Source organism: Eleutherodactylus coqui, chromosome 4, assembly GCF_035609145.1.
Source record: "Eleutherodactylus coqui strain aEleCoq1 chromosome 4, aEleCoq1.hap1, whole genome shotgun sequence".
Classification (NCBI taxonomy): Eukaryota; Metazoa; Chordata; class Amphibia; order Anura; family Eleutherodactylidae; genus Eleutherodactylus; species Eleutherodactylus coqui.
In genome coordinates, this window is record NC_089840.1 from 42,290,425 (window position 1) to 42,313,639 (window position 23,215).

Below are 23,215 nucleotides of genomic sequence, written 5' to 3' on the forward strand. Positions count from 1 at the left end.
CCCATTTATTGTTTACACACATGCAGTAGCTGGTGCCACAGCTTAGTGTTTTTCAGTCATAGTCAAGTGAATGAGATAAAGTATAGTAATAAGGCTTTGTGCTTATGGAAACAATCAATGGGCAGTGCTAGCAGGAGATGGAGGTTCCTTTACTATGATGATCAGTATGGATCTCAGAGGTTAGACCCTCCACAATCACATTAATGAATCAAAGTCCCAGAAAACTTTTTAAAGAGAGCATATCTTAAAGTCTTTATACAAAGAGTAATCTGACCAAAATTTGACTGCCAAAATAAATGTGAAAGAGCCCATCCTTCTTGAATTTCTACACTATCAAAATCATACTTGGATCAATTTTATTTGTAACTGGAAATGTACAAGTCCCACTTATTTCCTTGATGGGTCCGGTTTTAGGAGAATGTGCTGGCCTATTGTCTTCTTAGAATTACTAATTTTCAAGTTGTGAGCATTTTTAAGAAATTTGCCTTTGGAAAACTACCTAACTTAAAAGGGGTTGCCCAGTTGTAAACTACTGATGATTTATCATCATCAGACGATCAATGAGGATACATCACCCAGGACCCCGGCTAATCTGATATTCTCTGTGTCGGTGCACTCATACACTGAGCTGATTTTTGCAGGAAGCAGACAGCTCTGTTCCCACTGCAGTGGACAGACTTGCTATCGAAGGCCGTGTTACCATTGAAGTGAATACAAACTTTGCCTGCAATACCAAGCCTGGCCACTGCAGCTGGAATGAAGCTGTCTGCTTCGTGAAGAAATTAGTTCAGTGCATGAGCACTCTGGCCCAGAAATACCTGGTCAGTGATGGATCCCAGACAATGAAACCCCGCCATTCTGCTATTGATGGACTATTCTAAGCATAGGTCATCAATAGTTCATAATTTGACAACCCCTTTAAGATAAACATTTATGGCGAAATGAGGGTGAGCATGAAAAAAGGAAAAGCAGTAATAGAATCAGCAGAGCCATGGAGCCAGTCCCACTGGCTTAAGAACATGACAAGTCCATTTTAATACAATGCGATACATAGGCACACATAACACGCCATGGAGTGCTTATGGCTCCATACAGGGCCATATTAATACCACTTTCCCTTGTGTAAGCTTCTTGCAAATGACTCTGCCCCTGTATTATACCCCCATTAATTATGGAACTACAGTACTATCTGTGGGCAGACCTTGAGCTGCCTTTTTTATTGTGTTTGTAATATTTACAATCGTGGTTGTAAGATTAATGACTGAATGATTATAGTCAATTACATCACTCACTACTCTTTGATTAAAACAATACCATTTACTGGAGATTATGGCAGAATAAGTATTACTCATCATGAATCAGATTATATAGAAAGAATATTCAGATTACATTATTGGGAATACTTGATAACATATCTCTCAATGCTTCAATGAGTGATTCCATTTGCAAACAATACAGTTAACGCGTGCAAAACAGAATTGTCCCAAAGTTGAGCCCTATCTGTTTTACCAATCAAATCACTATTAAAAGTCGGGAGGGGAGTGACTCTATGGATACGGTGGGTTTACAATTCACTTTCTTATTGTACAATTGTTTGGTAAATTGTATGAATAGTAACCATTTGCCATAGAGAGCTAAAGGCCTAATGGAATGCATTATTAGTCTGGTTTCAGGGGCCAAAATTTTGGAAACATTTTATTTTCCATATAATGGCCGTAATACTTGGACCACTGAGGTTCTACTGACCATAGGATCTATCATGATCTAAAAGTGCCCATAAACAAAACTTCAATTAATCTAGCCATTTTGTTGGGATTGACTGGTGATCTAACATGTTTGGGAGGTTTCTGATCCTCTCTTGATGGTAAATGTCGGGGGAAAGAAAGCACCGACATCTTCGGTTCAGTAGAACTGTGGAGGGTCCAGTTATTAATGCCATAATGCAAAAGTGCAGTTGTATTAAGAGTATCCAAAAAACTGTTCCTACTCATGGATATCCATAGATATTGGCCATTGGTTGAGAGTTTGGACAATGTTGAAAAACATACATTTACCAAGAATTAACTTTTTGATTAAGCACAGAGTCATGGTGTCTCCCTTATATAACTCAACCACAAGAGAACCATACGTATACTCATTTAAGTAATGCTTCATTATAATGTCACTTCAAAGGCACTACATACTGAATACAGAGCAAAACCATTTGCCATGGTCCTCGAAACTAGTAAATTATAGAGATGACATCAACTTTATTCAATGACAGTTCTACAGCGCAGGAAATAATGACTCTCGAAAAGTAACCCCCTCTACAAATACATTTGTTCTTTCATGCACCGTAAAGAAAAAAAACACACGTTTCACAATAGTTACATATATTTCAAGTGTATCTAATGTGTAATGTTGACAATTCAGACCCGGCTAGTCGATGGAAAACAATCGGGAAAACGGGATGGGGGAAGATAATGATGGTTCCATCAAGAAAGAAGAACTGCTGTGTCTTATTGAATCGATCAGCTCAATTCCTATCTCACCAATTATAAGTAGAAGCACCATTGGGATAAATTGGGCAAATCCATTTTATATTTGTGGTATGTGAGTAGAAGAGAAAAACTGGCAAAGAGATTCCCCTGTTGTATTCTAAGGTCAATATTGGTCAATAGGGCAACTCTTAGAGCTGAGCGGATCGATTCATTATCTAAGATGGAGTCAAGATGGAAACATTAATTTAATAGCCATAACTGTAAATTTTTATTCCTCTTGTAGCAGATACTGCCAAAAAATGATGTCTGCACCCTAACTGATAGATGTAACAATGAGAATAATAGTCTTTTTTTAGGTAAACTGAATTTTGGGAATTAAATTTTCTGTAACATAGATTTGGGACTGTCACTAGCATAGCCAATGAATTTAGCAGTGACACAAGAGGTCGCCAGCTATATCCTACTTCTTCAAGTCACTTCTGCTAAGAAGAAGCCATATTATAGACAAAATGTATTATAAAACTCTCTCTAACTCTTCCCAATGATTTAATGGGAATTATGGAACACAGTGAATTTAATCTATAATCTCTTAAACTTTATGAGATCATTGAAATTGCTTCAATGAGAATCTGACCACTGTAGACTATGGTCACTGATGGTGTGAAAATGAAGGTGCTGGTAAGTAAAGTGAATTTTGGGAACTCCTTTTCATATCAAGTCAATTTGGGATCCACAGTACTTTGACCACCCAATGAGTAGAGAATTGACTCAACTGACCACAAACTAAATCAGACTCACTTCTAATAAAGAGGTACTTTATGTGGTCCAAAATAACTTACTCTTTCCAATGGTTTATCTAGGATTCAATAGGAAATATGCGAGTTAATATGGAATGTTTGACTCGCTAGGTGAGTCATCCATCATCCGTCATGAATATTTGACTCGCTAGGTGAGTCATCCATCATCTTCAATGAATGTTTACCTGATGGATATAAAAAGTCAAGTGTGGATTTACCATGAAACATCATCCTCTATGAAAAGAGCTGACTCAATTGGTCACCATCTAGATTATGTACCATAAAAAAATTATTTTCATCTTACTATATAAAGAGTACTGTATATAGTCCAAACCCCCTTGCTAAGATTTTCTAAAGGTATGAAATTTGGGAGACATTGGCTTTAGTATATCATCTTTTGATCATTACATGATTGTTTAACTGCTTCCAGGAAGATTTGCCCACCAGCTATTACTCATATAAAAAGACTCCATCACATTTAGCTAGATATGCGTAATTAGATCTGTAAATCACGTCACCACCTCAATACCACAAGTCAATGCAAACTAACTGCAAACTTTTCCTTTCAAAACTACTAGTCTGAGGTATGAAAATGATTTTTTTAATAAAAACCCTGTAAAACCAATTTGTTATCTACACCCCATTAACCTGTGTGCAGAGACAGCGGCTGAAATAATGCTTGTCTAATTGCCAGGTAATTTCTTATGTCCCTAAATTTTGCGGTACATGAGTTAAGATGCTAGTTGAAAAGCCATTGGTGATCTGCAAGGTTCTACGTACATGGTTCATCAATAAAGCACTCTGGTGGGGTCGAGAGCAATTATTATACAATTTATACCCTATGGCTATTGGTTGAATGCTCTCCTAGTGCCTATAGGCTCCTTACCCTATCATGCAAAAACGTATTTAATAAGTGCGGTAACTGGCTCTCTATGAACAAAACCCTGTTTGTTTTGATATGTGTTAGTGTCCCTACGGCAAGCTTTGCACACACTCACGCACACACACGAAAAGCAGGCAAGAAAAGCAGTCCCTGTAAGATTTGAGCCCAGAAGGGTTTTAAACCCTTTGCCCCTCTAGTGTTTTTGTTTAATTCTGGGTGTGCGCTGGTGTATTTCGATCAAATTCCCTGGTTGTCTCTAAAATAGAGAAAAGGGAATGGATTAAACTGTTGAGCGTAAAAACTCAACATGAGACAAATATAAGAATGTTGTGCCTTTTATGGTGGAAGTAGAGGCAAAGGGATTAAACGTGGACGCTCAACTTGTGAAGAATATAGATGTCACGTGGAGGACACCAAGTTCATTGCAGTCTAGTGGTAAAAGACCTCAGAATGATCAAATTTACAAAAAACTAATCTATATATCCTATCTTATAATAGTCATGTGTCCTTAGTAGAGTCAGGAGTTCCTGAGCCCTAAGTGTCTACAAAACCAAGCTCAATGTGATAGCTACCAGCACGTTCTATAGGTAGTGAGGTCATCAAAGTAAAATGTGTGTCCTCCTAGTATGCCATCTACTGACCACACGGTTGAGCCAATGCTAGAACCTGTTTGTAGTAGGAGAAAACTCGAAAGGGTTTCCTACTTCAAAAAGGCTTAGGGACACCAGAAAATCAGGGTAAATCTTATCGTTAATAAGAGTCCATCGGGAATGAGCGAGAGAGAGAGGCTGGAACACCAGAGATAGACAATTACATGAAAAGAATCTCAAACCGAGAAAAGAAAAGACAGGAAAATTAAAAACAAAATTTTTACAACATTTCAATGTTCTCAGCGTTAATTGGTTCTTGACACAGATTTCAGTCCCTTCATCTTGCATGTTGTTTAGGTTTCTTGTAGAATTTTCTGGTCTTCTTTATTTTTATATTTTTTCCCCAATGTATATATTTCCGTTGCTTCTCAACACACTTTGTGAAGGAAACAGTCCCGTCTCTCTCTCCTCCTCTCCCATATTACATTTTTTTTTCTGCATTTTCTTTTTTTTTCTTGTATATATGTATTTTATTAACATTTGCAAATTAGGCAGAAGAGGGAAATAGCCATTAGCCAGATGGAAGCAGCCAGGTTGGTGGATCCATTGTCTGCTATCACCGTCCCAGGTCCTGTCAAAAAGCCAAAAATAGGAAGGTCATTGGAAATTTATATACATAAAATTCAGCAAATATTAGGACATTTCATGAAAAATCAACTTATCAAGAAGTTACTCCCTTGTTTGATGATTAAAGAGGCTGTCTCCTGAAAGTAGGTTATCTTCTTTCTACAGGATAAGGGCTAGCTTGCTGATTAGCGGGGATCCGACCATTGTATCCCTTAGCAATCCCAAGAACTGGGGTCCAGAGTACTCTGCAATGAAGGTAGCTGTGATCATATATGCATCCCACGGCTCTATTCATATTAATTTGGGACCACTACTGCCTTCATCCTGGGTTGCTCTGGACTTCAGTTCTCGGGATCGGTGGGGGTCCCAGTAGTCTGATCCTCACCGATGAGCAAGTTATCTCCTATCCTGCGGATAGGAAATATCTTGCTTTGGTGGGAAAACCCCTTTACTGGTTTATTCCTTTAAAATAAAGGCTCAGTTTAAATGGCTATCTGAATATATGAAGTAATTATGTGATGCTAACTACTGGGAAGCCCAACAATCTTCAAACTGAAGCATTAGTTAAAGGCTATATATCTTTATACTTTTTTAATCAATGTATTTTTGAAAATGAAGACTTTCTGCACTTGTATGGTTTTCTAATTGATTAATTTCTATACGGATTGCAAAATAGGTGACTGAAATCTCAGCAAATTCTGTAGTCACAGTAAACTGACTGCCCTGCTAGCCTGCTTCCCTGTTGTGAATATGTATTCATTGCCTTTCCACTAAGCTACTATAGAGTGCTGTATAACAATGCAAGGGATGATTGAGGAGAGGAGAAAGCTACTATTATAGAAGGCTATAATTAACTCCAGCAGTTATATCAAGAGAGAACGAGATAGAGAGATAGCTGTGTAGTATTGTGTGGGTGTGGTTATGCTACACAGCCTCTGAAGGAGGACAAGGGAGGGGGAGCTGAGCTTGTGTGCATTCATGAGCCAATCAATGCTGGGAATGCTCTTGAGCCAGAAACTTGAATGTGGAAGAGCCTGCAAACCAAATATGAGGCTTTCTAAATGCATGAGAAGAAGAACAATGCAAAAAAACAGATAAGTGCATAATTCTTTTCTGCAAGGAGTTACTAAGACATGTGTATTGATTTCTAATGCACAAAGGTTATCATAGTCTATAATTGAGTTACTTCACATCTAATAATGTTATGGCATTTCAATAGGACATACCCTAACATTGACCAGTGAAAACCCGACTTCTGTAATCAATGGTGATCATAAAGGCAAGGGGGCCAAGGCCTCTTTGGGTTATTCCTCACACAACGATGCTGCTAACCACCTGCATAATGAATGGGGCTGTGTTGCATTGAATTACCTGCATGGCAAATTTACTAATCCTAAGGCCTTAGTCAGACGGACGTTTTTTCGCGCGATTTGCGGATCGCATGACGGATGCGCATCCGCAAATCGCGTGACCGGTGTGCGCAAGTCGCCCGCAAATCGCCCGAAAATCTGCTCCTAGCCGCGTTTCATTAGAAACGGGCCGGAGCTGTCCAGCGCATTGCATTCAATGGAGACGGCAATAGAGCCGTCTCCATTGAAAGCAATGCGCTGCGGGCGAGCCCGGAATGAATTGTCGGGAAGGGCTTAAATATATAAGCCCTTCCCTGCAATTCATCCTAAAATGTGTAAAAATAAAAAATATATATATACTTACCTGCTGCTGGCAGCCGGAGCTCCGCGCGGCCGTCCTGCAGTGGGTGTGAAGGGGGTGTGAGTCAGACCTGCCCCCTGATTGGTTCAGCGCTGAGCCAATCAGAGGCATGCCTCACTCACACCCATTCATGAATTCATGAATGGATGTGAATCAGACCTGCCCCTGATTGGCTCAGCGCTGAGAGGCAGCAGTCACTCACCCATTCATGAATTCATGAATGGGTGTGTGAGTGAAACTGGCCTCTGATTGGTCAGGGCTGTGACCAATCAGAGGCAGATCATTCAGCAGGCGGGGATTTTAAAGCCCCGCCGGCTGAATAGTGCCAAGAAGCAGTTCAGGAGAACTGACAGCGGCCGCGGCTGGACTCCGGCTGCAGCGGAAAGGTGAGTATACAATTTTTTTTTATTTTAACACATTTTAGGATGAATTGCAGGGAAGGCTTATATATTTAAGCCCTTCCCGACAATTAACCCCGCGCACGCCGGCAGCCCATTGCTTTCAATGGAGCGGCTGTATTGCCGGCTCCATTGAATTCAATGGGCAAACATCGTTCTTCTCTGTCACAGCTGTTACAGCTGTGGCAGAGAAGAATGATTTGTCTTCTATATGTTCTCAATGGGGTCGGCGCTGCTGCCACCGGCCCCATTGAGCGCATATAGAGAAGAGAACAGGAATCGCAGATCGCAGATAGGTGCGATCTGCGATTTTTTGTTCTATAATTTATCGGACGAGCGCATAAAAAGCGCTCATGTGTCCGATACCATTGCAAAGCAATGGTTTTATAAAATCGCCGGACGCATGCGCAAATCGCGGCTAAAAACGCCCGTCTGACTAAGGCCTAAGGCTGCATTCACACGAACGTATATCGGCTCGTTTTAACGCCGAGCCGATATACGTTGTCCTCGTGTGCAGGGGGGAGGATGGAGGAGCCAGGAGCAGGAACTGAGCCCCCGCCCCCTCTCTGCCTCCTCTCCGCCCCTCTGCACTATTTGCAATGAAAGGAGGCGGGACGGGAGTGGGGCTAAGTTCTGAGAATTAGCCCCGCCCCCATTCCAGCTCTCTCCATTGCAAATAGTGCAGAGGGGCGGAGAGGAGGCAGAGAGGGGGCGGGAGCTCAGTTCCTGCTCCTGGCTCTTCCACCCCCCTCCCCTGCAGATGAGGACGACGTATATCGACTTGGCGTGAAAACTGAGCCGATTTACGTTCGTGGGAATGCAGCCTAAAGGTTTTGCCACTCACAAACGTGATATTGATTCCTTTCCTTCAATAAATACATGACCAAGTCTAATACTTTTTTACTCATTTGTTTCATTTTGCTCACACTATTTACTTTTAGGAACTGTGTAAAAATCTGATGTAGTGTTTGGTCAAATATAAACCAAAATATGTAAAAATCTGAAAGGTTCACAAACTTTCAAGCCTCACAGTAAAGTTGCAGTAGGGTGCATAAAAGTAAAGTAAATAGGGAGATTTGATATGATACTTTTGTTGCAGACGTTTGTCTAATTTTCTGCTATTATATATATTTACTACCGGGTTAGGGCGTATTCACATGGGCGTATATCGGCTGGGTTTTCACGTCCAGCCGATAAACGCTGCCCCTCTGATGCATTGGCTTTCACACCAGCAGTGGCAGTTGCATAGACTCCTATGGGAGCCTATGCTAGCTACTGGGGAGAAGGGAGGTGGGAGGCAGTTTACCAGCGTGACTGCTAAACTCCCTCCCCCTTCTCTTCTCCACCCCTTGCCACTGTTTGCAATGAGAGGGGACAGAAAGGGGGCAGAGCTAAGTTTCACCTGCTTTGCCATGTCCCATTGCTGGCTGTGGACAAGGGGCAGGAACTTAGCTCCACCCCTGTCCCGCCCCCTCCTATTGCAAATGGCCAGAGGGGAGGAGAGATGAGGTGAGCCGGCGAGGGAAGGGGGAATGCCTTGGTGTATATAAGCCGGGCCCTTTGCCGTCCAGTAATTTTTATGGCACCGGCGGGCACATGTAAAATGCCTACGGCCACGTAAATAGGCCCTTGAGGTGCGGCTCACACTCTTTTCATGTCACTCCCCCATGTTAGACTACCAATGTGCTATACTTGCTCACTGATTGGCCAGCACTGCTCATGTGATTAGCACTGGATAATCAGAGGGCAGAACATAGTGGGCATTAGGTAGCTAGAAAATTGCAGCAGCCATCGTGGATGTCTGAAAATAGGATTGCGTGCTGAGTGTGTCATGTATGTATCATGTGATGTGCAATACGAATTATGTGTATGTGCATATGTCTCTGTGCCCATGTACTTTGCATATGTTATGCATATGTCTGTATGCCATGTGTGAATTATGTTACAGCAGTGTATCTGTATGATATGTGTTGTGTCTGTATTCCAAGTATGGGTCATGTGCATATCATGTGTTATGCCTGTACTCCATATGTGCACACCTCCCAACTGTCCTAGGTGGTCTCATGTGTGTCCTGGCTACTCCTTCTTCCAGCCCCCACCATAATCCTTCCATCAGGTTGGGCTTTGCTGGTGCACAGTGCCAGTGCTGGAAGCTACATTGGGCTCCGCCGCCCAGCACCTTCTATGTGACACAGGGGACAGAATGATGTCATTGCGTCACCTGCATTATTACACAAGAAGAGGAAAGTGCTGCAGGACTGTGGGGGAGGTACGTTTATTTTACTATGGGAGGGTATTAAGTACGTGCCTCCAGTACCATCACCTCCTCTTCCTCCCAGTCACAGACATAGAGCAGTCAGTCCGCACCAGCCAGCCATAAGTCTCCTCCCTCTATTTCACTTCGTGCCAAATCCCCCACACGCTCTGAACCAGGCAACAAGGATAAGTCCGAGGAGTTGATTGATCGTTCAGTATCATGGATGTCAACTGGACAGTCCAAAAGACCAGAGGGAGAAGACCAAGACATTTAATGCACTGATGCCCAACCATTTTTCTCCTCCGAAGAGGAAGATGAGTGTGAGTCAATAAACGCGGTCAGACCCCCACAGGCAATGTGTACACAGGGGGATGTTGAAATGGAGGTGCCAGCTCCCGATGCTCACTGTGACATAGAGTCCACGTAGGAGGGGAAAGACGACAAAGAGGAAGAAGAGGTAGAAGATAATGAGGTGCTAGACCCAACATGGGCATACGAAGAGTGTCAAGATAGCCCACGATAGTCCAGGGGGAAGAAGCGGGCATAGCAGGGCAGCACCCTGCAGAACAGTGAGTTGGGTGTCGCAGAAAAACAAAAGGGCAGTGCCACCACCCTCAGCTACTACTAGTTACAGCAGCAGCAACGACAGGCCCTCAGCTAGGTCTGCTCATAGGACTTGTACAGCCTGGGCATTCTTTGAAACCATAGCTGAGGACAGAAAAGCGGTCATCTGTAAGATCTGCAGAAGGGTTTATAATGCAGCAAGAACTTAAACAACCTTATCACAATGTGTATGAACAGTCACATGAACTCCCACCACCACATGCCTTGGAGAGCCAACCTGGGCCAGAGGGTAAAGTCAGCCACATCCTGCTCCCTCTTCCTCCATCTCCCTCCCTCTTCCTCCATCTCCCTCCCTGGTTTTGCTGTAGCCTCTGAGCACAAGCAATGGAAATCCTGCCCTTCAGGCCATCCATGCCCTGCAGCACCATGTGAGTGATAACATGTCCCTAGTATTGAAGAATGCTGGGAGTGGCAGGATGCTCGTGACCACGGACATGTGGACTAACAAGCATGGCCAGGGGAGTTACATATCCTTAACAGCACTGTGGGTCAAAGTCTTGCAGGTGGGGTATATCACCTTTCAACACCCTCTACATAGCACAGATATCTGCATGTGCCAACATCAACCTCCATACAGCAGTGCATGTGGTATATTCCAAAATGTTGTCCTAAAACTCATTTGTCTAGGGGAGCGCAGCCACGTGGACGAAGAACAATTGACTTCTCTGCAGGCCCAGGCAGACACATAGCTGACCCCACACAATCTGACGCCAGACAAGGTCATATGTTACAATGGGGCCAACCTGCTGGCAACCCTTCACTTGGCAATCCCATACACTTACCCTGTCTGGCCCATGTAATGAACCTGGTAGTGCAATACTTCCTAAACCAGTGGTGGGGAACCTATGGTATGCGTGCCAGAGGCAGCACGCAGAGCCTTCCCTACTGGCACGTGCCGCCATCGGCCGCTCACAGAGCCCTCCCTACTGGCACGTGCCGCCATCGGCCGCTCACCACTTGTGAATACCAGCAGGGTCCGCGGCTCCCCTGCCGGCATTCACAAACAGCGCTGCTAGCCGTGCTGATCCTGGCACATACTGCGACTTCAGTGTGCAGCAGGAACCTCCTCCCCCTCATCCGGCGTCTCCTACTACTTGGTTCCGCGAGAGCATCCGGGGGAGGTGGCGTCCGACAGTACACTGACGTCACAGTGTGTGCCAGGAGCATATTAACTTTTTCTTCCCCACTTCTGCCGCAATCAGCAATTCCCAGCAACCTGATTGGTTGTTTGGGTTGGCTGATTCACCAAACAACCAATCACGTTGCTGGGAATTACCTATTGTGGCAGAAGTGGGGAAGAAAAAGTTAATATGCATGCCGGGACTATGGCCGACCAGAAGAGGACCTGAGCTTCTAGGAAGAGAAGGAGGAGGGGGTAAGTATGTGGGTCTTGGGAGGGGTGCTGTGGGGTGTCTTTAATGCACTGGGGGCCGCAGTGGAGTGTCTTTAATGCACTGGGGGCCGCTGTGGTGTGTCTTTAATGCATTGGGGGCCGCTGTGGGGTGTCCCTAATGCACTGGGGGCCGCTGTGGGGTGTCCCTAATGCACTGGGGGCCGCTGTGGGGTGTCACTATTGCACTTGGGGCCATTGTGGGGTGTCACTGTTATACTGAGGGGGTGTCACTTATCGCTAGGGCCGCTGGGGGGGTCACTATTACCGCTGGGGCCACTGTGGGGTGGGGGGGTCACTATTACCGCTGGGGTCACTGTGGGGTGGGAGTCACTATTACCGCTGGGGCCACAGTGGGGTGGGGGGCCACTATTACCGCTGGGGCCACTGTGGGGTGGGGGTCACTATTACCGCTAGGGGGTGGGGCTCACTATTTCCGCTGGGGCCGCTGTGGGGTGGAGGTCACTATTACCCCTGGGGCTGCTGGGTGGGGGAGAGGGTCACTATTACCGCTGGGGGGGTGTCACTATTACCGCTGGGGTATATTTACATGTGGCAGAAATGGGCAGGGCTGTTTCATAATAGGCAGGGTGCAGATTTTGACTGCTGTTTGGATGCGGAAATGCTGTAGAATTTTCCACAGAAATTTCCGCTGAGGACATTCTGCAGTATTTCCGCATCCAAAAAGCAGTCAAAATCTGCACGCTGTCTATTTTGAAGCGGCGCTGTCCTTTTTAGAACGTAAAATCATATGTTGTGATAAGCCCCGCCCCCTGCTGTGTTGGCACTTTGCAATAAAGAAGTGGGTTTTGGGTTGCAGTTTGGTCCCTTGGTCTCTGAAAGGTTCTCCATCACTGTCCTAAACCATTAACCAGGTTTACATCCAGTGCTGGAAAAGGGCAGAAAACGGTGTTCCTCCCCGGCCACCTCTCGTCTGGTAGAGGTGCAGCAGCAGTTCGGGCTACCAGACAACAGTCTCATCTGTAACGTGCCTACACATTAGAAGTCCACATTGCATATGTTGCAGAGGCTATGCCAGCAGCAGAGAGCGATCATGGAGTACCAGATGGTGTACGCCTGTGGATGGCTGCCGATCAAAAATGTGTGTGATGTTTTAGTCTGCTTTGAGGAAATGACCGAAATGGTCAGTTGTGATGACCAATTGATCAGTATAACCATCCCTGGTGTCTGCTTGCTGGAACAGACGCTACAGGGCCTCAGGGACAATGACGTGTTGTCACAGGAGGAAGCTATCTCCCTACTGTCTAGCCAGTCCGCCACTACTTAACACCATGGAAAGAGTGACTTTTGGAAGGATAGGGAGGAGTCTTCTCCAACATGGGAGGAGGAAGAAGAGGAAAATAATGTATATCCACAGACAGGAGAAGGGGCTATGCTATGTTCCTTTCATTCATCACTAACTCCCGCTATTCTATATGCTAATGAAATTCTTAGGCCTGACCCTAAGGAATGTGGGCCATCACTCTTAAGCATAGGGTGATTTTATGCTGCAGTACTTGCAGAAGGTCCGTCACATAGCCCACATCAAAACATCAGATCATTACTGGATGGCCACCCTCATCAATACCTGCTACAAGGCCAAAAGAACAAATCTCATTCCAGCAGTGAAGAGGGACTGCAAAATGTGGCATTATTAGGACACACTGTTGAGCAACTTAAGCGCAGCATTTTCCCATGGTATGCATTTGCAATGAATAGTTTTTTTCAGCCCACTGCAGCCTGCAGCAAAAGCACAGGGTAGGACTGACAGTCACAGGCAACACTTCTCCATGATGGTCCAAGAGTATGCCATCATTGGCCTCTTTGACTCCTCGGTGTCTAAGCTGGACGAGTTGCTACAGCTTGCATAACATGCTTTAGAGGTGCTTGACTACCCCACTGCCAATGTGCTATCAGAAAGGTGTTCAGCACGGCTGGGGTGGGATGACTGACAGATGTATCCATGCTTAACTTTTATAAAAAATGAACCAAACGGGGATTTCATTTGACTTATATCAAACACCACATTGTGCTCTCATGCTGCTGCTGGTGGTGGAAATACTGCTGTTCTTCTCCACCATGTTTCCTCCTCTTTCTCTTTCTCTCAAAATGTGAACTTTCTAAACCAGAGAAACAGTTGTAGCTTTACAACTTTTCCGTGGAGGAGGTCCGTGCTCGGCTGTTCTGTTCACCTGGTAGAATTTGTCTTTTGCAAACCTTATGATATTGTTTTTAAAACAAGCAGCCCGCCTGATGTCTTGCATAGAGACATTTTTGTTAACTCTACAGCTGTTCCTTGAAGCAAGTCCGTGCTTGAGTGTTCTTCTTACAGAGTTTTTAACATTACTTTTAAAACAAGCACCAAACCCGGTGTCTTCCTTGGTGCATTTTTTGATCTACGATACGCTATGTGGCTTTCTTTTGTTTTCCGTGACATCGCTGTGCTACAATTGCTACAATATTGTACGCCCTACACCATTGTACAATTTTTTGACCAATTTATTGGAGAAGCACAGAGTTCCCCAGATGTGTGGCTGTATCCCCATGCAATTTTAGGGGCTTTGGATGCATCGGAGACCTTCAGGATTGCAAATTAGTGAACCTAATTTTGATTTCCATTGACTTTAATGAGAGTAGGAATTGGCTCTTGCAAGTCCTGATTATTTTTGTGAAATCGGGGCGATACCAACACAAACTGATTATTCCACTAATCGCTCATCAGTAGTGATAAGTGCTATGTGTGCATTATGTGTGTCTGCATTCTATGTGTGCTGTATCGTGTTTTATGTGTGTCAATTTTCCATTTTTGTCATGTGTGCCATGCGTCTTATTTGTGTCTATGTTCCATATCTATGCCATGTGTTTTTATGTATGTTTATGTGCCTGGGTGTGTTTTAAGTGTCTGTGCGCTTATGTGTCAAGTGTTTTATATGCGTTTTTGTTATAGTTAATATGGATTACCGACTCCAATCCTCTCTGCTGTTGCGTTACTGGGGCTCTCATCCTCTCTGCTGCTGTATTACTGGGGGCCCTATCCTCTCTGCTACCGGGGACCTGTCCACTCCCCCGCCGCATTATCGGGTCCCCATCCACTCCACTGCCGCAGTACAGGAGCCCATCCACTCCACCGCCGCATTACTGGAACCTTGTACACTCCACCGCCGCATTACCAGGGTCCCACCCACTCTGCCGCTGCATTACTGGGGCCCATCCACTCCATCACCGCATTACCGGAGGCTCCATCCTCTCCCCACTACTGTATTATCAGGGGCCCCATTCTCTCTCCGCTACTGTATTACCGGGGGCCCCGTTCTCTCCACTGCTGTATTACCGGGGGAGCCCCATTCTCTCCACTGCTGTATTACCAACGCCAATCTCTGCACTGTGGAGTTTTCCATCTACATTGTCCTCATATTGGAGGAGCGGTACCCGTCAGCTTTGATATTTCCATTATAAGCAGCAGGGTGGGGCTCAGAGGCAGCGAGGGATCCATCACCCTGACACATCATAGAGGCCTCATTCTGCGGAGCCCCCAGGCGGGAGACAGACACGACCCAGGAATGAATCCGCCTCATTTCCTCCTTTTGCTGCTCAAGTCTTTGCATTTTTCATCCAGATTATCCGGCGAGCAGCGACCAGACTCCTCGTGACAGATAGCAGCGTAAGATGATTCTCCGCAATCTCCAGACACCCCCCCCCCCCCCCCCCCGTAATCCTCCGCCGGAGCGCAAACCATCTCTGAAGTCCCTGACATTCTGTCATATGTTGGAGAATCAATACAGGACAGATGTTCTCTTTAGACAATAGAGAAAGGGCTTCACGCAGAACTACAGACGGAGCCCGGAACGCTGCGGACAGATGTAGCAATCATTAACATGACCCATCGTAAGAACGGTTTACACAAGTGGAGGACATTGTAGTTGAGTTATCATAATGTGTTAAATGCCAAGTTAACGTTTGCTTCATCTGTTGTATCTATGTATTGTACCAGAGACTGTACGAGGCGCGAGGCGCTGTATACCTCAAACTCACTACTTCCTCTTAGGGTTGCAATTTCCATATTCAGCAGAATGTCCATGAAGTGCCTCCTGTCTCTAGAACCTAATCCAAAGGAGGAAGTTAAGTATTGGGTTTAAGGGGTATTTCGGGCCTTTAACCCCTTGCAGTATTGATGACCTATCCTTAATGTAGGTCATTAATAGTTGATAGGCGAGGGTCTGCTGCTCAGGACCCCCAGCTATCAGTTGATCTCAGCCCCCACACTCACAGCAGCTGGTTGACAGCTCCGCCCACATCGCGGTCAAAGACGGAAGAGCAATAGAACGTATAGTTCCCATTCATTTCAATGGGAGCGAAACCTTCTATTGCACTTCCGGCTCTAATCCCAATGCGGACGTCTGGCCCTACTGCAGTTAGTGCGGGGGCTATGATCTGCTAATTGGTGAGGGTCTGCAGCTAGGGACTCCTGCAATCAACTATACCTAGGATAGGTCATCAATAGTGTAAAGGGTTAAATGCCCAGAAAACCCCTTTAACATCAAATTAGCTGCATAAGTGGGCTAACATGGCCATATGTATGGGGGTATGCAGAGAACTGTCTGCGAAACGTGTGCATCAGCACCTGTACAGAGGGGAATTTTCCCAAAATATGCCCCCCCCCCCCCCTTCATTTGTGTAGCTGTTACTTTTATGGATGAGAAGAGAGAAAAGGAGAAGAAACATGAGTCCTGATTGATAATTTTGACACATAATCAGGTATGCTGGAAGTGGCCACTAAATCTCCGGATCCACTCAGAGGCTTGGATGTTGGGATTTATAAATTTTAATAAGTCCTTGCATATTCCATCAGCCCCTTTATTAATATGCATCTCCGGTATAATTATGACGCTACATGTAGAGTCGAATAAAGGGATTTGTATGTATCTGCTGCCACCTGCTGGACAAAGTGAGAAATTACAAAGCTGCTGCAACTGGCTCTACAAAATACACTGATGGCTGTAACTTGCACCTGATTATGTCGAGCAGTGTCATATTGGGGTACCAGAGCCCCCTGAATAATTACATACAAATGTTACGGTTTTTATGGTTCGCAAATTTCCAACCGCCATGTTCTCCATACATATCAATGGAGGTATGGTTGCTTCCTCGAGCAGGAGGACTCTGGTCCTTCCACTAAGTAACTTTCAAGTCTGTGATGTCTGAAGGTTCTGGAAATTCCACGTTTTTTGAGCGTCAGTGCTGCTTTTTCTTGCAAATAGATGGTTGCCGCTTGCGACTTTCTTGTACAATTTTGCAGCAATTTCCCCTCCGTTCCTCCCCGCTCTCCCCGCCCGCAACATCAGCACATTCCTCTTGTTAAATACTCTGCACTGTTGGGGCTTGTTTGTCCACCCACAGTATGTAACGCTCAGGCCAGGCTCACGCGACCGTAAGATCGTTGCGTTTTACCTGCGCAGTTTCTGAGTGCATTTCCCATACACTTTACAAGCCGCGTGAAATCCGCATGCAAAAAAATGGTGGCAGGCACTATTTTAGGGCGCATACACCCCAAGATGTTATATTGGCTTTTCGCGGTACGCAGCAAGTACGGATTGTCATTGAGTACTTGCTTTTGGCTCATGCGCAGAAACACGGCCGTGTGAGCCGGGCCTCCGCCTGTGACCCTCCTGGAACTCTCTGTGCTGTTGGACCTTGCAGTCTATGACCGCTCATATATCATGGGAAGAAAAGAGACAGTTCTAAATGAACCCTTCAGAGGGACAGCAATAAAGATGCCAGAAAGAGAGACATAATTGCTACACATCAAAGAAGTGATGAGAGAAGACAGGGGGCGCTATCGTTGTACAATACCTTTCTGTTTGAACCGGGTGCTGCTGTCTCTTTCTAGAAGGGAAATATTTATCAGATGGTTATTATACATTATTATGCACTTCCTGCTTTACTGCAGTGCTGCGAAACACTTCATTAATGAGTTAGTGATGAATCGTTGTTAAATTAACTGGTTAATTACTAAGTGCTGATATAGCTATGTTAGTGTTATCTACGGAGAGGGCTATGCAGCCAGCCTTTTATGTCCTGTAGACCGGAGGGGGGTATTTCATCCTTGTATACTTATATATACAGGGGGTGGCTAGAAGAGGTGCAGAGGAAGAAGTTGCAGCTGGGTTCCAACTCCTGGGGGTCGATGGACCCTGATGCTGCATTAAAAAAAAAAGCGCTTCTTTTCATCAAGTCCAGCAGGTGGCGCTGCATTACTGCAACCTAAGACCATATAGGATAGCAACCTGAGGCTGTCTTCGGCTCAGGTTACATGGCCAGTTTAGCTGCAACATGGGCCACATGACCAAAGATTGCTGCATAGGCCTGCGATCTTGCACGATCATTCAATGCAATGAATGGGGTCATGGTGCGACTTTCGGTTGCCATATTTGTGACCCGCAGATTGCAAAAATTCTGAGAATGGATTTTTTCTAACCCATGGGCTGAAGCAACTTGCGAATTGAATCCTGACCCCATTCAGTTCAACGATAATGCGATGTCGCAGGGATATACAGTGCTCTATTGTCGTGTGACCTGTGTTGCAGTCAAGATTGCTGTATAGTCGCAGCCTTAAAGGGGTTGTCCGAATTACGAAAGGCTATCCTAAAGAGTCCCCCATGGCGTAAAAGAACAAAGAAGTTGATGCTCACCTCGTTCCCTGTCGGCAGCTCTGGTCTCTTTGCTGATGCCATCTTTGCAGGCTGCTGTCAGTCTCACCCGTCTCCAAACAGCGATCATTACTGAGCACTGTCATTGGCTGCAGCGGCAGGTTTACGGGACTTCATTGGCTGCAGCGGCAGGTTTACGGGACGTCACCGGCTGCAGTGAACAACAACACCACAGAGACCCAAAGCTGCCAGCAGGGAACGAGCGGGGAGAGGGGAGCATCAGCTCTTTTGCTATTTTACACCATGGGGGAGCCCTTGGGATGGCCTTCCATTACTTTGACAACCCCTTTAATGATCCTGGTTTTTGCAAAAGTCCAAATTGTTAGGCGTTTCTGATTTCAAGTAGTGATCATCAGCATGCAAAACCTGGATATTACAACATATCTATGCATAGACTCACGCCACTGTTATAATACAAACAATAATGTGCACTTAAAGGGCTTGTACCAAAATCGAACGTTATCCCCCTATTCAAAGGATAAGTTTATGATCAGTGGGGGTCTGACCATTGGGATCCCCACTGGTGCTGAGAACAGGGTTCCTGACGGTCCCTGCATTAAGGAAGCGGCAGTTACACATATATGTGGGTTAATAGTATGTGAGGGAAGTCAATACCTAGATATTAACAATAATACAATATATACCATATTACATACTAATTACATACATTGTATAATGTACTGTACTCTTGTGTGTCAATTGTTTCCCTTTAAAGGGGTTATCCCAAATTCTAAATTCATCCCCTAACCACAGTATAGACGCTGATGTAAGCAAGCCCTTAGCTGCATATGCCAGCTGCACTAATCTCTCTGTTGGTGGTTTGCTACAATGTATCAGTGCAGATAAAATGTATCAATTTGGAGATTGGTTAAGGCCGGCTGGACACAGCAGTGACGGGCTCCGCCGCGGCGCCCCCCCAGAGACCCCAATACTTACCTGCGGATCCGGCGTCTTCAGTCCCACATGACACTTCAGCGCACATGTGCAATAGAGCGCGTGACGCGCCGGCCGCGTCATATGACATGCCCGCAGTGTCACATGACGTGCCGGCCACGTCATATGACGCAGCTGGCGATGGGCGAGGAAGCGGTTTCACGCTATCTTCCGCTGTGCTACAGCGGAAGATAGCGTGACGTACGGCTTCCACTGACTGCAATGGAAGCCGTCCGCGTGTACACCTGCGGCAAATAGAGCATGCCACGGGTGAGGTCGGGTGACTTCACGGTGCGGAATTCAGCAATGGAATTCTGCACCGTAAGCATTGAGCTATTAGGTTCAACAGAACCTAATAGCTGCGGGCAACGCAGCGGATTTTCGACGCATATTACGCGGCGGAAATCCGTCTGTGGGAAGGAGCCCTAACAGTCAAAAGGGCTGAATACACAGTAACATGATAGCATACAGTAGTGTGTAAGGATAAAATAAGACATGTCCATCCAATTCAGTATCATTAGATACAATTATAACAATCCCTAATTTGTGGAAGGTTTATAAATGTTATCAGACTCTAAATGTAAACAAAGAATTCTCCCATTCACTGACAGCAAGCGTCTTGAGAAATTATTATAGGAAACTGCAGCAATAAAACATTACATAACTGGAGTGCCGGTCAGTTCCTCATACATTGTAGTTGTCACAGCCTGTGCAGAGCCTGCCATCTAGTGCTCATTTTTATGTATTACATTAGAAAGCAACATAAAAATAAAGACTAGGATCGGCTTCACACAAATGGATGTGCAATTGCACGCACCTTAGCGCAACATATTTGCACACTGAGCGAGGCTTTTTTGTGCGCGCATCGACGTATTTTACTGTATTTGCTCTGCCCGCAGCGCATGCTAATTTACGTGTTTGGGGCACGAAGACGCACCAATTGAAATGTCTAATAAGTTCCAGATGTGTTCTTTTTCCAGTGCAATTACGTAGTGACTCACGCATCTCCTTGCATATTGTGCGAATATTTGTTCATCCTCCATTAACTTATTTGCTGCGCAAATATGCAAAAAGCTACGTGTGAAGCCTGAGGCCAGCAGAGAATAAAATCCATTGATTTCAGTAGGTTTCTTCCGATTTCTGTATTTTGTGTGCATATTTCAGTTGCGTAGAAAAAGTACAGCAAAATACACCGCTATGTATCTGCATGGAGCGTCACACGTTTGGCCTGGCACCCTTTATATGCTGTACGTGCAGGTGTAGCACTGGGTGGCCACTCCCCTCTCTATGGGTCATGTGAGCAGCTGTTCGTTAGTGCCTCGCACCTGTTGTTCCTCCATGTAGCACTTGCGCGGTCTGCATCTATCGGGTGGCGGTGGATTTGCCTTCCCATCTGTGTCCTACTGGTTTTTGGTAAGTAAATATGGACATACTTTTTTCTGTGACTTTGAAATCATTTGAATGTGTTAATTCACACGAGCGACTTCGTCTTCGGGACCGACCGCCCGAGTTAGAAAAATCGCCGCATCCTATTCTTGTACGATTCTTCTTCAAGGATTGCTCATTATTTTTTATAAAAGCGTAAAAAAAAAAAACTATCACAATCCCATGCGAGTGCAATGTGTTTTAAACACCGGTTACCATAGGGAGCGCATTAAAAGAGACCCAGGAACTGCAAGGCAGAGAAAAATACACAATAAGGGCTTATTCACATGAGCGTATATCGGACGGCGTTTTCACGGGCAGCTGATATAGACTACCATGTGATGCACGGTCCCGCCGTATGTGCCACCGGGCAGCGGGAGGCAGCTTAGCTCGGCTAAGCTGTCTCCTCCCTACCTCCCTCTCACCGCCTCACCTCCTCTCTCGGGACAGAGGCGGAGCTAAACCCCCGTCCGATCCCTCTCGGCAGCCAACAATGGGGGTGGGCGGGGCAAAGCTTAGCTCCCCTCCCCCTTTTCCGTTGCAAATAGCCAAAGGGGAGGAGAGAGGAGCAGAGAAGGGGGAGAGAGTTTAGCAGTCATGCTGCTAATCTCCCTCCCACCTCCCTTCTCCAGCCACTGTCATCAGCTCCCATAGGGGTTGATTGCAGCGGCCACTGTCCAGCCAGGAAGATAGTTCCAGGATTATCTTTTCTGCCCGGCGGGTGCTTTTACGCTGTGGTAATACGCCTGTCTGATTGTGTTGCATTGGAATCCAATACATAAGATGGTAGTGTATATTGGCGTTGCCATGAAAACGGCGGCCAATATACGCTCGTGTGGTATTTTTTACGTGCGTGAAAATAGCATAGAAAATGGTCACTTTTTCACTGACCAAAATCGCACTCGCCCGTCTGAATTCTCACCCGTAAGAAATTGCTGTCACCATCTTTCAACCTCTACAACACTTTTGTATTTTTCCGCCTATGGGCCCATCATCTGCGAGGTGCCTGTAGTTTGCATGGATTCTATTTTGGGGTAAGATGACTTTTTGATAGCTTTTTATTCATTTTATTCTTTGAGTAGGGGTGACCAAAAAAAGAGTAACTCTGATACAGCATATTGTGTTTTGGGGCTTTTTTATGGTGTTTACCGCACAGGATTAGTAATGTGATGTCTAACTAAATTGGACTTTTATAGATGAGGCAATACCGATTTTTAATCTTTTTCTAGCTTTTTATTTTTTGATGTGATGACTGGGAGAAGTGGTGTTTTTTTATATACTTTTACTATTTCTTTTTTTTATTCCAAGTTTTTTTTACATTTTTTTCCCCTAGACTTGAACTTCTGATCGTCTGACCGCTTATACGGTATGCTGCAATATTATTGTATTACATTATACTGCATTCTGACCAACGTTCTTAATAGGCGCTCACGAATGGCAGTCCCGGGGGCACCTCATGATCTCATCATGGGGAAGGGGCGGAGGCTGTTTAGGGCATTTGATAGCATCATTAAAAGGGTTATCAGCCACGATTAGAGCTATCTTCAAGCGCTGCTGTTGCAGGTGGGTTTCAGCCGTCAAAGATAGTGGACATCCGCTGCGTACTGTATGTACTGAACTCAACGCACACGCTGGGAAGGGGTTAATACGAATATTTGGTCAGTTTGGGTTTTTTAAAGTGTGCTTTATTACACTGTCCTATTTGGCTTTTTCCTATATCAGGATGGCTTACATACCATCCTACCCTACAGTTGGGCTTTCAACACTGGCGTAACTATAAGGGATGCAGAGTATGCGGTTGCACCTGGGTCCAGGAGCCTTGGGGGGCCCATAAGGCCTCTCTTCTCCATATAGGGAGCCCAGTACTATGAATAAAGCATTATAGTTGGGGGCCCCGTTACAGGTTTTGCATCAGGGCCCAGGAGCTTCAAATTACGCCTCTGGCTTTCAATATACTGTATATTCCGGGGATACCTCAACTGTGATTGGACCATACAATATGTCAAACATCCCTTAGTCACTACTTGCCAAAAGAATGGAAGACCTTATACCCACCCTGGTCAATCCTGAGCAAACGGGATTCGTGAAAGGCAGAGAAGGAAAAGATAACTGCATACGCCTATTACATGCAATAAAATATGCCCAAAAACACAACACCCCACTGGCCCTTGTTAGCACCGACGCCGAAAAGGCTTTTGACAGGGTGGACTGGACCTACATGGAGAGAGTTCTCTCAAATTTTAACTTTCCCACCCCCTTTATATCTGCAATATTATCTCTATATATAGAGCCGCACACTAGACTAACAATAAATGACACCCTATCCCCCCCCCCCTTTGACATTTGTAACGGCACCCGCCAAGGCTGTCCCCTCTCCCCCACTTTATTTATACT

The 23,215-nt window shown here is 45.3% G+C and overlaps 1 protein-coding gene across 2 annotated transcripts in view; it reads right to left on the bottom strand.

The window, feature by feature from the left end:
- Positions 1-1,090: 1,090 nt before the first annotated feature.
- LSAMP (limbic system associated membrane protein) overlaps positions 1,091-23,215 on the bottom strand; it is a 674,438-nt gene continuing 652,313 nt past the window's right edge. The window contains exons 8-9 of one of the 2 annotated variants that reach the window (XM_066599343.1): positions 17,607-17,639; positions 1,091-5,381 (exon numbers count right to left, since the gene is read on the bottom strand). In XM_066599343.1, the coding sequence (XP_066455440.1) occupies positions 5,284-5,381; positions 17,607-17,639 (131 nt within the window). In that variant the 3' untranslated portion in view covers positions 1,091-5,283. The remainder of the gene's footprint in view (positions 5,382-17,606; positions 17,640-23,215) is intronic. The other variant, XM_066599344.1, reaches the window with a different exon arrangement.